The sequence below is a fragment of the Eucalyptus grandis genome, chromosome 4 (genome assembly GCF_016545825.1).
Source record: "Eucalyptus grandis isolate ANBG69807.140 chromosome 4, ASM1654582v1, whole genome shotgun sequence".
NCBI lineage: Eukaryota > Viridiplantae > Streptophyta > Magnoliopsida > Myrtales > Myrtaceae > Eucalyptus > Eucalyptus grandis.
Window position 1 is genome coordinate 38,383,205 of NC_052615.1, and position 12,800 is coordinate 38,396,004.

Here is a 12,800-nt window from a genome sequence, read left to right on the forward strand (position 1 = left end):
AGGTTGAGCCCTTCAAAATGGAAACGACAATGCGCATGAAGCTTCAACGGCAATGGTACCGTTCGACAATAAAATGGTTGACAGTGCCGTCACTCATCGAATCAAGTGTCCTACCAGGTGAATACCCGCCCGGACGCCCATCCTTCTGTTCCAACAAATTTGCCTATCGGCTAGCCCTAGAACTTCAATTCAGTACAAGGTGATGAAAAGAACTCATAGAATGTGGACTTGCACGTTGTATAATATAAGCCAACGAATGGTAAGTGAGAAATGGTTTGAGTGTGTACAGCAGAAGGAAAAAGATCACTGCATTATAGATGAGTTGCTTCTTCTAATTGGCCAAAGGACTAAAATAAATGGGGTCATCACATTCCTGTTCCGCAAACAAGAACGCACCGAATCACATAAAACTAATCATTCATCCTTGTTCAATGCCTCTTCTTTCTTTAAAACCCAACTCTGTGCAAGGGCACAAGCCTGAACTCTTATTTATATGCTCACACTTCAAACAGAGGATCCACCACACAACCCTTTCAAGAGCTCCACCTCTTCCCTCCTTTGGGTGTCACATGATGTCGAAAGTCGATGCCAATGGCTCTGCCAAACCTCGTCCTGCTTCTACCAGGCGGTCTCCCACTCCAGGAAAGGCCACGATCCTTGCAATTGGCAAGGCCTTCCCCAGCCAAGTGATCCCGCAGGAATGCTTGGTGGAGGGATTCATCCGGGACACCAAATGCGAAGACGCTTCCATCAAGGAGAAGCTTGAGCGCCTCTGTAAGCATAACTACTCTGTACCTGATCATTGAATATCACAACTCCATTCTCCTCGGTCTCTAGAATGTATTAGTCACGGTACACGTTTATCCTAGATTCACCTAGGTTGATATTTGGAAGAACATCTTCGTCGAACTACAGCCAATTTGTTCACATTGTAGACTTCATAATTGTGGTAGATTTTATTGTTATAGTGTCACTAGATTCAGGGGACATGCAAACACCAAGGTAATACTAGTGAGAGCCTCGATCTATTTTCATTTGCTTAAATGCTCTGATCTTGAGAGTTAGACAACGTGAGATTTTCCTATCTGCTTTTGGCAGGTAAAACCACCACTGTGAAGACAAGATACACAGTGATGTCCAAGGAGATCCTAGACAAGTACCCTGAACTGGTACGGGAAGGCTCTCCCACACTTAACCAAAGGCTTGAGATTGCCAACCCAGCAGTCACAGAGATGGCTCTCCAGGCCAGCCTCTCCTGCATCAAGCAATGGGGCCGGCCCCCGGGGCACATAACCCACCTTGTCTATGTCTCCTCGAGCGAGCTGCGCCTGCCTGGCGGTGACCTCCACCTCGCGACCCGGCTTGGCCTGAGGAGCGACGTCGGTCGGGTGATGCTCTACTTCCTCGGCTGCTACGGTGGCGTCACTGGCCTCCGTGTTGCCAAGGACATCGCCGAGAACAACCCCGGGAGCCGCGTCCTGCTGACCACGTCCGAGACCACCATCCTCGGTTTCCGGCCACCGAACAAGGCCCGCCCCTACGACCTTGTGGGGGCCGCCCTGTTCGGGGACGGTGCGGCGGCAGCCATCATCGGGGCGGATCCCTTGCCTTGCCATGGAGAGTCTCCCTTCATGGAGCTGAGCCATGCGGCGCAGCGGTTCCTCCCGGGGACCCACGACGTGATCGACGGCCGCCTCTCGGACGAGGGCATCTACTTCAAGCTGGGACGAGACCTGCCTCAGAAGATCGAGGCCAACATCGAGGAGTTCTGCAAGGGCCTCATGGCGACGGCCGGGCTCAGCGAGGGGTTCAACGACGTGTTCTGGGCGGTCCACCCGGGCGGGCCCGCGATCATGAACAAGCTGGAGAGCACGCTGAAGCTGAGGAGCGACAAGTTGGAATGCAGCAGGAAGGCGCTGATGGACTATGGGAATGTGAGCAGCAACACCATATTCTACGTGATTGAGAACATGAGAGATGAGCTGATGAAGAGAGAAGGTGGTGAGGAATGGGGGCTTGCGCTGGCGTTCGGACCTGGCATTACATTTGAAGGCATTCTCGTGCGCAGCCTTTCATAAGAAAAGTGGGATTGTCCGAGTCCCAATTGGGTTTCCAGTGGGAAATTGCTGAACGTGTCGTACAATTCGGTACCTTATTGCAATCTAGAGCGGACATGTAAGGAGGAATTTGAATTTGAGATTTTTAGTCTCTTCCGAGTTTAATTATGCGAGTGAGATACTTATATTGGCAAATCATTACTTGTGTTGCATTAGTTCGTAATATTATGAAAATTTTATGGATCATAGGACTTTTTGGTATCTAACTATCAAGACAAAAATAATCCGCCAATCATGTTAGAACTTTTATTTGTCTATTTATAATGTGAAAATAGCCAGATTAATGGGAACAACGCAATATCTATAACATACATGTCAAAGACTAGAAATTTACTAGAATTTTTTTTTCTTGAATGTACACATGGATTGTACCAAATTCTTCATATATTTATTAATAGAATGAAATTTTTAATTGCTAAACGCACATGGATAATTACCGTTTATCTTCAAAGTGGGAAATATTGCCTAATTTGATTCAAGAAATAGATATTTCCTGTTCTAGGACACAAGCCTGTTTTCACTACAATTTCCAACGGCTTTGTAAATATTTCCTATTTTCAATAAAGGAAAGGTTTCCTCTTCTGACGCTACCTCGCAGCGACTTAAACCCCGCACCCTCAATTCTAACCCCAATGTAATAGCAGCTTCTTAGTTTTTTCACTTGCGATTCTCTTTCTGATCTTTCTCAGTTTCTTCGCCACTTCATACTTTCGTCTTCCTCATTTCTCACAATCCAGAACCCGCGATCATGCATTCTCTTCACAAGATTACCTTCTACGGAGAGCAGATTTACACTTGCGTCACCGATGATCCGTCCGTCGTGACTCGTTGGATTATGGAGGTTGAGCGCGCCCACCTGCTCTGGCTGAATCGGCTCGTCGTTGGACTCGACATCGAGTGGCGCCCGAACCTCGAGCCTGGCGTCGTCCATCCTGTGGCTACCCTACAACTGTGCGTCGCCCACAGCTGCCTCATCTTTCAAATTCTCCATGCTGAGTACGTCCCCGCGTCGCTCCATGCATTTCTCGGTAATCTCGACTACACGTTCGTCGGCGTCGGCATCAAGGATGACGCAATGAAGCTGAGCGACGACTTTGGGCTTGTCGTGTCCCGCATGGTCGATCTCCGTGGGCTGGCGGTAGGGAGGTGGCGGAACCCGTCATTGGGTTATATGGGGCTGAAGAAATTGGTTAAAGTTGTGCTCCGAAAAGACCTTGAGAAGCCTAAAGAGATTACGTTGAGCCATTGGGACGAGAAGACATTGACAGCTCCTCAGGTAGAGTACGCGTGCCTCGATGCCTTCGTCACTTTCGAGCTCGGAATGGCTTTGCAAGCATGGCTAGTGGGTAGAGTTCGTGTCGGTTGGTGTGTCGGGGCAAACTGCGTGATCGTACCTAATATGGTCGCCCCTATTTTCCCTCATCAAGTTCGCTCATGAACTAAGATTTGTAAACATCCTATGAATTTCTTTTTGTCAACAAAGTTTTTTCTTGTTGGCATTTACACGAGTTGGTCTGGATGTTTTTCTCTTGTTGGCATTTACACGAGTTGGTCTGAATGTTCTGTTAATTCCTTTTTTCTTTTTTTAAATCGATTTTGCTCTTGGTGGCAATTAGTTTATCCTGGAGAGTTGTTAGTTGTATGCACGATTAAATCTTGTTCACACTAGCTATCAAACATGAGAACATCCGTGATTTTCGGGGGGGAAAAACACAAGGTAAAGACGGCAGAATTTGGTTTTAATAAAGTGACGCCTAATGTTTCCCTTGCATTTCGAGGGAGTTTAATCGAGATTAAGCAAAAGATTTTCTAACCACTATAATCTTACGTGTCTGCATGTACTTTACCTTAATTTAGATCTGGCATTGATACTCCGCCTTTTTCGGGAATCTTGAAATACCTGAAATTTTAACGATATAACCATATTGACACATAAATTCAAATATATATATTCATGTATTCTTTAGAATTTGAATTATATTGTAAAAATTTGATGGCGAAAAAAAAGGAGTACATTTTACTTAAGCTTAAATATACAAACAAGCTTATGTTGAAATTAGTTACAAAATTGTTCATCAGGGCTAAGTTATTACTAATGATGAGTGCGTGCTTATGGATTACGACGACCCTACATGCATTAAATTACACCCATGAAGTCAAATTACTTCATGTCAGGTGTGACCGACCTTGGAATAATTTCAGGAAACTCCGTTGAATTTTAGAAAAAATTATGCTTTACACGAGATGAGCTGTTTGTACAAATAAGGGTACATCTTATCAGAAGATACGAACATCAATTGATGCAAGGCTCTAAGGCTCTGAACTAGTTTAAGTCTCCTTATGACATCAATCTAAGAACTTGGAAAAAATAATCTAAGTATTAATACCTACTGTATTGAGATGGGAAAGCATCCCCTATAGCTTTTATTCATCTTTCGGTTCAAGCTCCTGCCTCTTCTTTTCCCTGACTTCCACAAGCAATGTCAGAAGAGCCTTGCACACTTTAGATGCATCGACCTCAGATGGGTTGTCGCTCAATGTCGAGTAAACCATCCAGGCATGATCCAGCTTGCACGTGGGCCGCACAACGACAGATCCTAGAACTGCTGCATCCCGCCTTGTAACAAGCCCGTCGCTCTTCTCACCATACCTGACTTGGAGGAGCTGTGCACATGCAGCCATCGCACAGGAAGCTTAGCAGGCTGACCAGCCAAGAAGCAAGGAAGTTCTGCATGAGCAACATGAGACAGAGATGCTATAACTGCAGGCCTGATGCCTGCCTCCGTGTGGAATGAAACAACCAGAAAGTTCTCTCGGCAATTGGTGTTAGTCAAGAATTCTTTCCTCTTATCGTATGTCAAGTCTTCCAGAGCTTGCGTGTTACCCTTCAGAAAGATGTGTGAGAATATGAGACATATGCTAGCCAATGCGCAGTTACTTCTTTAAAAAGACAATTGAGAAGACGACATTTCTTCCTGTTGTTGATCAAAGAGAAAAGAAGGATTTTTTATTCTGTTAACCACGGGCCAAGACCATTGCTCTCCCAATTAGCATGCATTTATTATTAAGAAATTCGATCGACATTCCACTAATTGATTAGAGAAGTACACAGCGTTGTCCTAACATTGCGCGTTGCACAGGCTCTAACTACTGGTGGTAGATGAAATTCAAATGTAATAGATGCAGATGAAGTGAGAATTTCTAAGTTGTACTCATACAGATAGAGCGTAAAGCACTGGTTTTGGGGAAAAATACTTGCCATCCTGTTAAAAGGAATGAATATCGTATATACAAATGAGCTCACAGTACCTTCTTCACAATATATATCATGAATGTCGAATTAATTTGTTATGAAACACAATCCTATTACAGCTGTGGAACTTCCTTGCCATGATCAGGTAACCGTAGGTGATGTTCAATACAGCAACCAACTTAATTCAAAGTCAAAAACATAAAATAAAATATGAAAAACGAGAGAACTCTGATATAAAGAAACATGTCTTAATCACAACCAGCCTATTTCCAAACGCCAAATGTGACTTCCCCTACTTATAGGTGGTATCCACACTGTTCTACTCATTTTTTAATATCCAGCAAGCTTCTTCATAATTTATGGCTGTATATCATACCATTCAGTGAGTGCTCCATTGAACAGGACCATCTGATATTCAGGCTCCAGCTTCCCGTTTCAGCACATGAGCATGAAAATTTGTTTCTAAGATTGCCTATTATCAGTGCCTTAAACATATACTCATATGTACCCGACCAAACAGATAACCGTATTATTTTTGCACACAATACAATTCTCGTTTCAATGATCTGTATGTTGCCATGAATACATTTAAAATTTGCCAGCACGTAGGGGAAACATGCCAAGAGTGACATACATAAAAGAAGAGTAAGAAATTCCATTAGCACCTAAAATTTTCTCCCCCTCTTCAATATTATTGTCTCTGTTCATATTCCATTATATTGCATGTTTCGAGCCAAAATCACATGTCATTTCCTTCTTTATACCATTTACCAGCATTTTCTTGGAATTGTCTCTGGTGTCAGCAGGGGGGAATGACTAGATCATTGTTAAGCAGATTGACAATGCTTAAGGAGGAGGAAGAGGTTACATTGAAAGCATTAAACTAAACAACCAAAACACTCGAGAAACAACAAATAACAAATGAGAAAAGAAGACACATAAATCATAAAGGATAAGGCACTTCTTACCTTGATCACTTCACAGATCAGAATTTCCCCGGGTTTCTGCAAACTAACATAATCTCAAAGTTGGCCTTCCCACAAAACGTTTGCAGCTGCTAGAGTACCACCATACGGACCCTGTGCTTTGGCCGACCCAGATACCTTGTCCTTCAACTTTGGTCAGTACAACAACAAAGCAGCTGATGCCTGAAGATTATGACCTTAACCCTCAGAGGGACATCAAGAACATAGTTACACATAAAATAGAAGAAGCATCCATCACAGGTACCTTGTTATGAATCTTTGCAATATGATAAGTAAGGACTATCTTTGAGAAAGTCATCTTTGTATTGACAAAACACACTGGTCCGTGGTTACTAAAAAGACCTGCCAATTACCTAAATGCGATGGGAAATAAGCAGAGTTTCAGTGCATCAATCTATAAACTTAGGGCCTATTTGACTCTTGAGAATTTCCAAATTTCTACTTTCATTCTCATTAGAGAAGGACCATAGATAACGGAAATTTATTTAGTGACACTTCGGCAGGAGACACTTTGGCAGGAGATAAAAGAAATGCTTTAATTTTTAAAGGCTCGAGAGCTGAAAATGGAAAGGTAAAAGAAACTCCTGCTCTTTACGCTCCTATATGTTGAAGGTGAGCTCCACCCCGTTTGAAGATAAGCCGTGCATTAGGTTCGAGACATCACTATTTGAGCAACTAACTTCTCTCAAAAGCGACGAGTTCTCTGTTCCTACACTGATGACCATAGTTTCTTTTTCCTGAGAACTAGTGGGTGAAACTGTTCATTAGCCTTCATAGATACAGATCTGAACCTTCATTAAAGGTTTGAGTTGTGCAATCCGTGAAGCTTCAGCACAGCAGCAATTGAAATTCAGCAGAAATATCAATTGAAGGTTCAACAAAGTTCCATTATTCAGCTAAATCTATATAAACAACTTCTAATTCAAGATTAAGTGCAGGTAAATAATCACCAAGTGCCAAAAACATATGACCCCTCAGAATATATATCCTTTTGGGTAGGTGAAAATTAATTTTGGATGAAATGTACTATGGAACATGATCGATGTTAAGCCAGGCAACAGTTCATGTACTTGGAAATGATTGACGCCATTGAGGTGTTCCTGGGACACTTCTATTATGGAAGAGATAAAGGAAACTAGTATAGTTTGTAGAATGCCGCAGTCAACTCATGTACATTATCCTAAGAATGTCATCACAAAATCCCACTATCACTGATGTAAATGTTCAAATAATAGTAAAACATCCAAATAACTTTATAACGTCACATTAAGAAAGACATAGATCAGGAATATGCGCGAATCACCTTTGAAAAATGGCAATTCAGTTTGACCATGTATAATTTGAAACAAACGCATCTGTATTTGCAGATGAACTCCCAACAGAATCCCTCATTATTTCATCAACTGCAGGAGGGGCACTGATTTCATAAGAAGATGATTCATGCGATGCTCAACTAACTTTCACTAAAAGAAAGTTGATTGCTCGCAAGATGTCTTCCATTTCATCCAGAAGTAAAAGTAACTAACTCCTGCACACGTAACAAAGAATGCTCAGATTCCCCAGAAGTGGATTCCACCGCAACAACACAAGAATCCACCATCTCATGATCCAAGAAAGAAAGCTTGAAAAAGTAGTCTCAGGATGGAATAATATATACTGGATAAAAAGTGAGAGTACTAGAAGATTTTCAAAGTTGACAAAATATTAAGACCCATAGGGATGAAAGTGACTCAAGGTGGACTGCATCAGTGATGTCCCTCAACTCAGCATATGTCTAGTTTTTTCTCATTTTTCCTAAGTCCTTAGATCCCGATTACAATTGGCAGATGCTTTGTTAAGTTAGGAGCCACCATGAATAGCATAGTAGTATGAAATTTTAAACTTATTACAAGACAATAGCAAAAATTTTCCCAATTATCACAAACCTAACACAACAGTAAACAGCCCCCTCCCCCCTGGGAACAAAATATGACAAATGTATCTCAAGAAAGATCTTTTTTTTTTTCCATTGGTAGGGAGACAAGATTGAAGGGAAGGATGATATGCAGCTTACAAACAAAAATCATAATGTTTGAGTCCTTACTCTTCTTTAGCTAATTTTCATAGACCTTGAACACTAGTTAGAAAACACAATGATCAAGCAATCAAATTACCTCCACGTTTTGAAGCTCCCAGTACTAAGGAAGATGGAGAAACAACACAGGAGAATTCTTCATGGAATTTTTTCACTGGATTCTACCTTTTTGCAGGTGCCTGTGTGTGTTTAATGGGCATGTGTGCGCAACAAAAGAGAACTTTGCATGATGTAGAGAAGACTAACTACCAGAACAATCAGAAAAGCAGCCAGTTATGTAAGAAGTTGTCTGTGCAAGATAAGAAGCAACTTTATTAAACAATCTACTGAAATTATGCCTCTTGAATGTGTGACGTGTGGAGAGCAAAAAATTCAGAGAACCCAAGCACTGAAGGTCTTTCTACTAGATACATGCCCAAGATTCTCGTGAAAAAAACAAGGCTGAAAACAGTGGTAGTTAGAAAATTTCAGTAGGAAAATCATTCGATAAGCTAATTAAACTTCATCCCACTCACACGCACTCCATATTTTGCAATCAATTGGGTTCTAGGCAAATACCAACAAGACAGTCCAACACAAAATTTGAAGCAGCACTTCCAAGTCCCAAACTTTATCATCCCTTTTTGCTGTATCCAGCGCACTCGACCGGTTCCAGAAGTCGGGACAACACCAAGTAACTCAACGACGCTTGAAGTGGAGGTGTTTTATTTGACTCGCAGAACTCACCAATTTCTGGGAACAGAAAGCCGAACGCAGCGAAGGCGATCGTTGGGGCGGACCCCTTAAGACGAGTCCTCCCTCCCTTCATGGAGCCGAGCCACGCGGCCCAGCGGTTCCTCCCGGGGACCCACGACGTGATCGACGGCCGTCTCTCAGACGAGTGGCCAACATCGAGGAGTTCTGCAAGGGCCTCATGGCAATGGCCGGGCTCGGCAAGGAGTTCAACAACGTCTTCTGGGCGGTCCACCCGCGCGGACAGGCGATCACGAACAAGCCGGAGAACACGCTGAAGCTGAGGAGCGACAAGTCGGAATGCAGCAGGAAGGCGGTGATGGACTACGGGAACGTGAGCAGCAACACCATTTTTAACGTGATTGAGAGCATGAGAGATGAGCTGATGAAGAGAGAAGGTGGTGAGGAGTGGGTGTAAGAATTTTCCCGAGAAGATTGTAATTAACCGTTTTAAACGGAGTTAGATCTAATAAAATAAGATATAAAATTTCTTAACTGTCGAATATAGGTTTGACTTGTGTGGGCTGAATTGGGCTCAGCCTGTGATGATATGGCCCATCCAAAATTCTATAAATAGGTCAAGGTCTCTCCTCTAACTTTTACTTTTGCGAAAAAAACATGAACACACTCATTTTCTCACAATAAGGAACACTCGTGAGAGACGGTCTCATCGAGCTAGGGTATCGAGGGTCATAAAGGAGAAGATTTTCAGCATCAAAGGCTCGGATTGCTGCTATTTTGCTCCAAGAATAATGAATTCAAAATTAGGTATACAAATCCTCATCTTTAACCTCAGGATGTTCGAGTTTTTAGTTATGTTGATTTTGGGAAACCGTTTAGACGGTCCACGGCGGGGGCTTGCACTGGCGTTCGGACCAGGCGTTACATAGGCAACGTGGGATCATCCGAAGTCCTAACTGGGTTTCAGTGGGGAATTGCTAAATGTGTTGGGCAATTCAGTACCTTTAATGCAATCTAAAGTGGACACGTAAGGAGGGATTTGAATTTGAGATTTTTAGTCTCTTTAAGCTTTATCATGCAAGTGAGATATTTATATTCATAAATCATTACTTGTATCGCATTATTTCGTAATATTATGAAATATATATGAATCAGAGGACTTTTTGGTATCTGATTATCAAGAACAAAATAATCTACCAATTATGTTAAAACTTTTATTTGTCTAATTATAATGTAAAAATAGCCAGATTAATGGGAACGACTTGTTTCCATAATATACATGTCAAAATCTAGAAAAAAAAAATTCCCAAATAAATATTGTACTAAGGGTGTCCATGATTTTCTTTTACATGCACACATGGATAACTACCGTTTATCTTCAAAATGGGAAATATTTCCTGATTTGATTCAAGAAGTAGACATTTGGTGATTTAGGACACAAGCCTGTTTTCACTACAATTTCCAACGGCTTTGTAAATGTTTCCTATTTTCTGACGCTACCTCGCAGCGACTTATTAACCCTCACCCTCAATTCTAATCCCAACGTGATAACAGCTTCTTAGTTTTCTCACTTACGACACTCTCTGCTCTTTCTCAGTTTCCTCGCCACTTCATACTTACGTCTCCCTCATTTCTCAGAGTTCAGAAACCGGCGACATGCATTCTCTTCACAAAATCACTTTCTACGGCCAGCAAATTTACACCTGCACGCCCACCTGCTCTGGCTGAATTGGCTTGTCATCGGCCTTGATATTGAGGGGCGTCCGAACCTTGAGCCTAGCGTCGTCCTTCCTGTGGCTACCCTACAACTGTGCGTCGGCCGCAGCTGCCTCGTCTTTCAAATCCTCCAAGCCGAGTATATCCCCGCGTCGCTCCATGCATTTCTCGGTAATCTCTCAACTACACGTTCGTTGGTGGTGGCAGAACCCATCATTGGGTTATATGGGCCAGAATAAATTTGTTAAAAATCATACTTCATAAAAGACCTTGAGAAGCCCAAGGAGATTACATTGAGCCACTGGGAAGAGAAGACATTGACGGCTCGTCAGGTGGAGCACGCGTGTCTTGACGCCTTTGTCACTTTCGAGCTTGGAATGGCTTTGCAAATGGCTAGTGGGTAAAGCTCGTGTTGGTTGGTGTGCGGGGGCGAACTGCGTGATGGTGCCTAATATGGTCGCCCCTTTTTTGCCTCGTCAAGTTTTCTCATGAACTAAAGTTTTGTAAACATCCTATGATTTTGTTAATAAAGTTTTTTCTTGTTGGCATTTACACGGAGTTGGTCCGGTTGTTTTGTTAATTCCTTTTTTAAATTGAGTTTGCTCTTGGTGGTGGTTAGTGTATGCACGGTTAAATCTTATTCATACTAGTCATCGAACACGAGAAAACATCCGTGATTTTTGGGGGGAAGAAAACGAGATAGAGACGGCAGAATTTGGTTTTAATAAAGTGACGCCTCTTATTTCCCTTGCATTTCAAGGCAGTCAATTGAGATTAAGCAAAAGATTTTCTGGCCACTAATCTTATGTGTTTATCTGTACTTTTACTTGCTGAATTTTTTGCTTAATTTAGATCTTGGCATCGTTGCTCTGACTTTTCTGTGACCTTGAAATACCTGCAATTTTAACTATATACTGATATTAACACATAAATTCACGTATATTTTTCATGTATTTTTTAGTATTTGAATTATATTGTAAAAATTTGATGGGAAAATTAAAAAAAAAGTACATTTTACTAAAGATAAATATAAACAAACATGCTTATTTTAAACTTAGTTACAAAATAGGATAAAAAAATTGTTCATCAGGGCTAGCTATTATTAGTGATGAGTGTGTGCTTATGGATTATATTACTACTGCAATAATTGTTGCAATCTCCGATCTTTAAAAGTAGAAGAGAGGAGGATTTTACGGTACCCAACTGGCCAACTCTCCATTATTTATCCCCCTTTACCATATATTTCTAGTTAATTTTCCTTTCTTCGATTTTAACTTTTCAAAAACCAACTTTTCCTTACTTTTGTATTTACTTTCCACTTGTAGAATTATAGTATAAAGGTGACTTCGAACAAATCCAAATAATTTGCTTTATGCATGGGTCGTCGTAACTACAATTCTCCATTGTTTGGCTCTTTGAGTTTTACTTACTAACACATTAATACATATTCATAGCATACGAAGAAAACACTAAATCCACATAAGTTCAAATAATCAATTGTTATGCATTTTTCATGTTTAAATTTGTATCTTCGATTTTTAAAATCTCTTAAGAAGTGTTATTTGTAATTATAATTAATCGGCATCCTATAGAGTATTTGTTAATAAGACACTCCAATGATTAGAATACGACCGGACGTGATTTTCCACAATTTTATAAAAAAGAAAAGGAATAAAAAAAAGAGAAGGAAGAAAGATTCAAAAGTGGGGTTCAAACTTCAAATAGGAAATGCCCACGAACTTTCCTCGCCCCACCGCGCACTTTGACATCGTTGACCCGGTCAACGCGAGCTTTCCTCCTCCTTTTCACTTAGCCGAAAATTGGGCAATATATCATGTTTCGCTTGCAGTCAAATCTGTTCATTTTTTTACCATGTTATTTCCACGTCGTTTTTTTGTTTATATTAACGAGAAAAACAAAAAAGAAAAAGAAAAGGGGAAAAGAAGAGAAAAGTAGGAACT

General features: G+C 41.4%; 2 protein-coding genes and 1 pseudogene across 2 annotated transcripts; 2 read left to right on the forward strand and 1 right to left on the reverse strand.

The window, feature by feature from the left end:
* The first annotated feature begins 572 nt into the window (after window positions 1-572).
* LOC104442290 (type III polyketide synthase A) lies at window positions 573-2,078 on the forward strand. The gene is made up of 2 exons (XM_010055664.2): window positions 573-774; window positions 1,099-2,078. Exons 1-2 carry the CDS (start codon window positions 573-575, stop codon window positions 2,076-2,078), a joined length of 1,182 nt encoding a protein of 393 aa, XP_010053966.2.
* Window positions 2,079-2,865: 787 nt separating this feature from the next.
* On the forward strand, window positions 2,866-3,555 carry LOC104443272 (Werner Syndrome-like exonuclease). Its single transcript, XM_010056602.2, has one exon. The coding sequence runs from the start codon at window positions 2,866-2,868 to the stop codon at window positions 3,553-3,555; it is 690 nt and encodes a 229-aa protein (XP_010054904.2).
* Window positions 3,556-4,355: 800 nt separating this feature from the next.
* Window positions 4,356-12,800, reverse strand: part of LOC104442295 — a 36,575-nt pseudogene continuing 28,130 nt past the window's right edge.

Coding starts and splice junctions, on each gene's coding strand:
- LOC104442290 (XM_010055664.2), top strand. CDS start 573: ATGTCGAAAGTCGATGCCAATGGCTCTGCCAAACCTCGTCCTGCTTCT. Junction 775..1,098: donor GGAGAAGCTTGAGCGCCTCT/GTAAGCATAACT, acceptor TGCTTTTGGCAG/GTAAAACCACCACTGTGAAG.
- LOC104443272 (XM_010056602.2), top strand. CDS start 2,866: ATGCATTCTCTTCACAAGATTACCTTCTACGGAGAGCAGATTTACACT.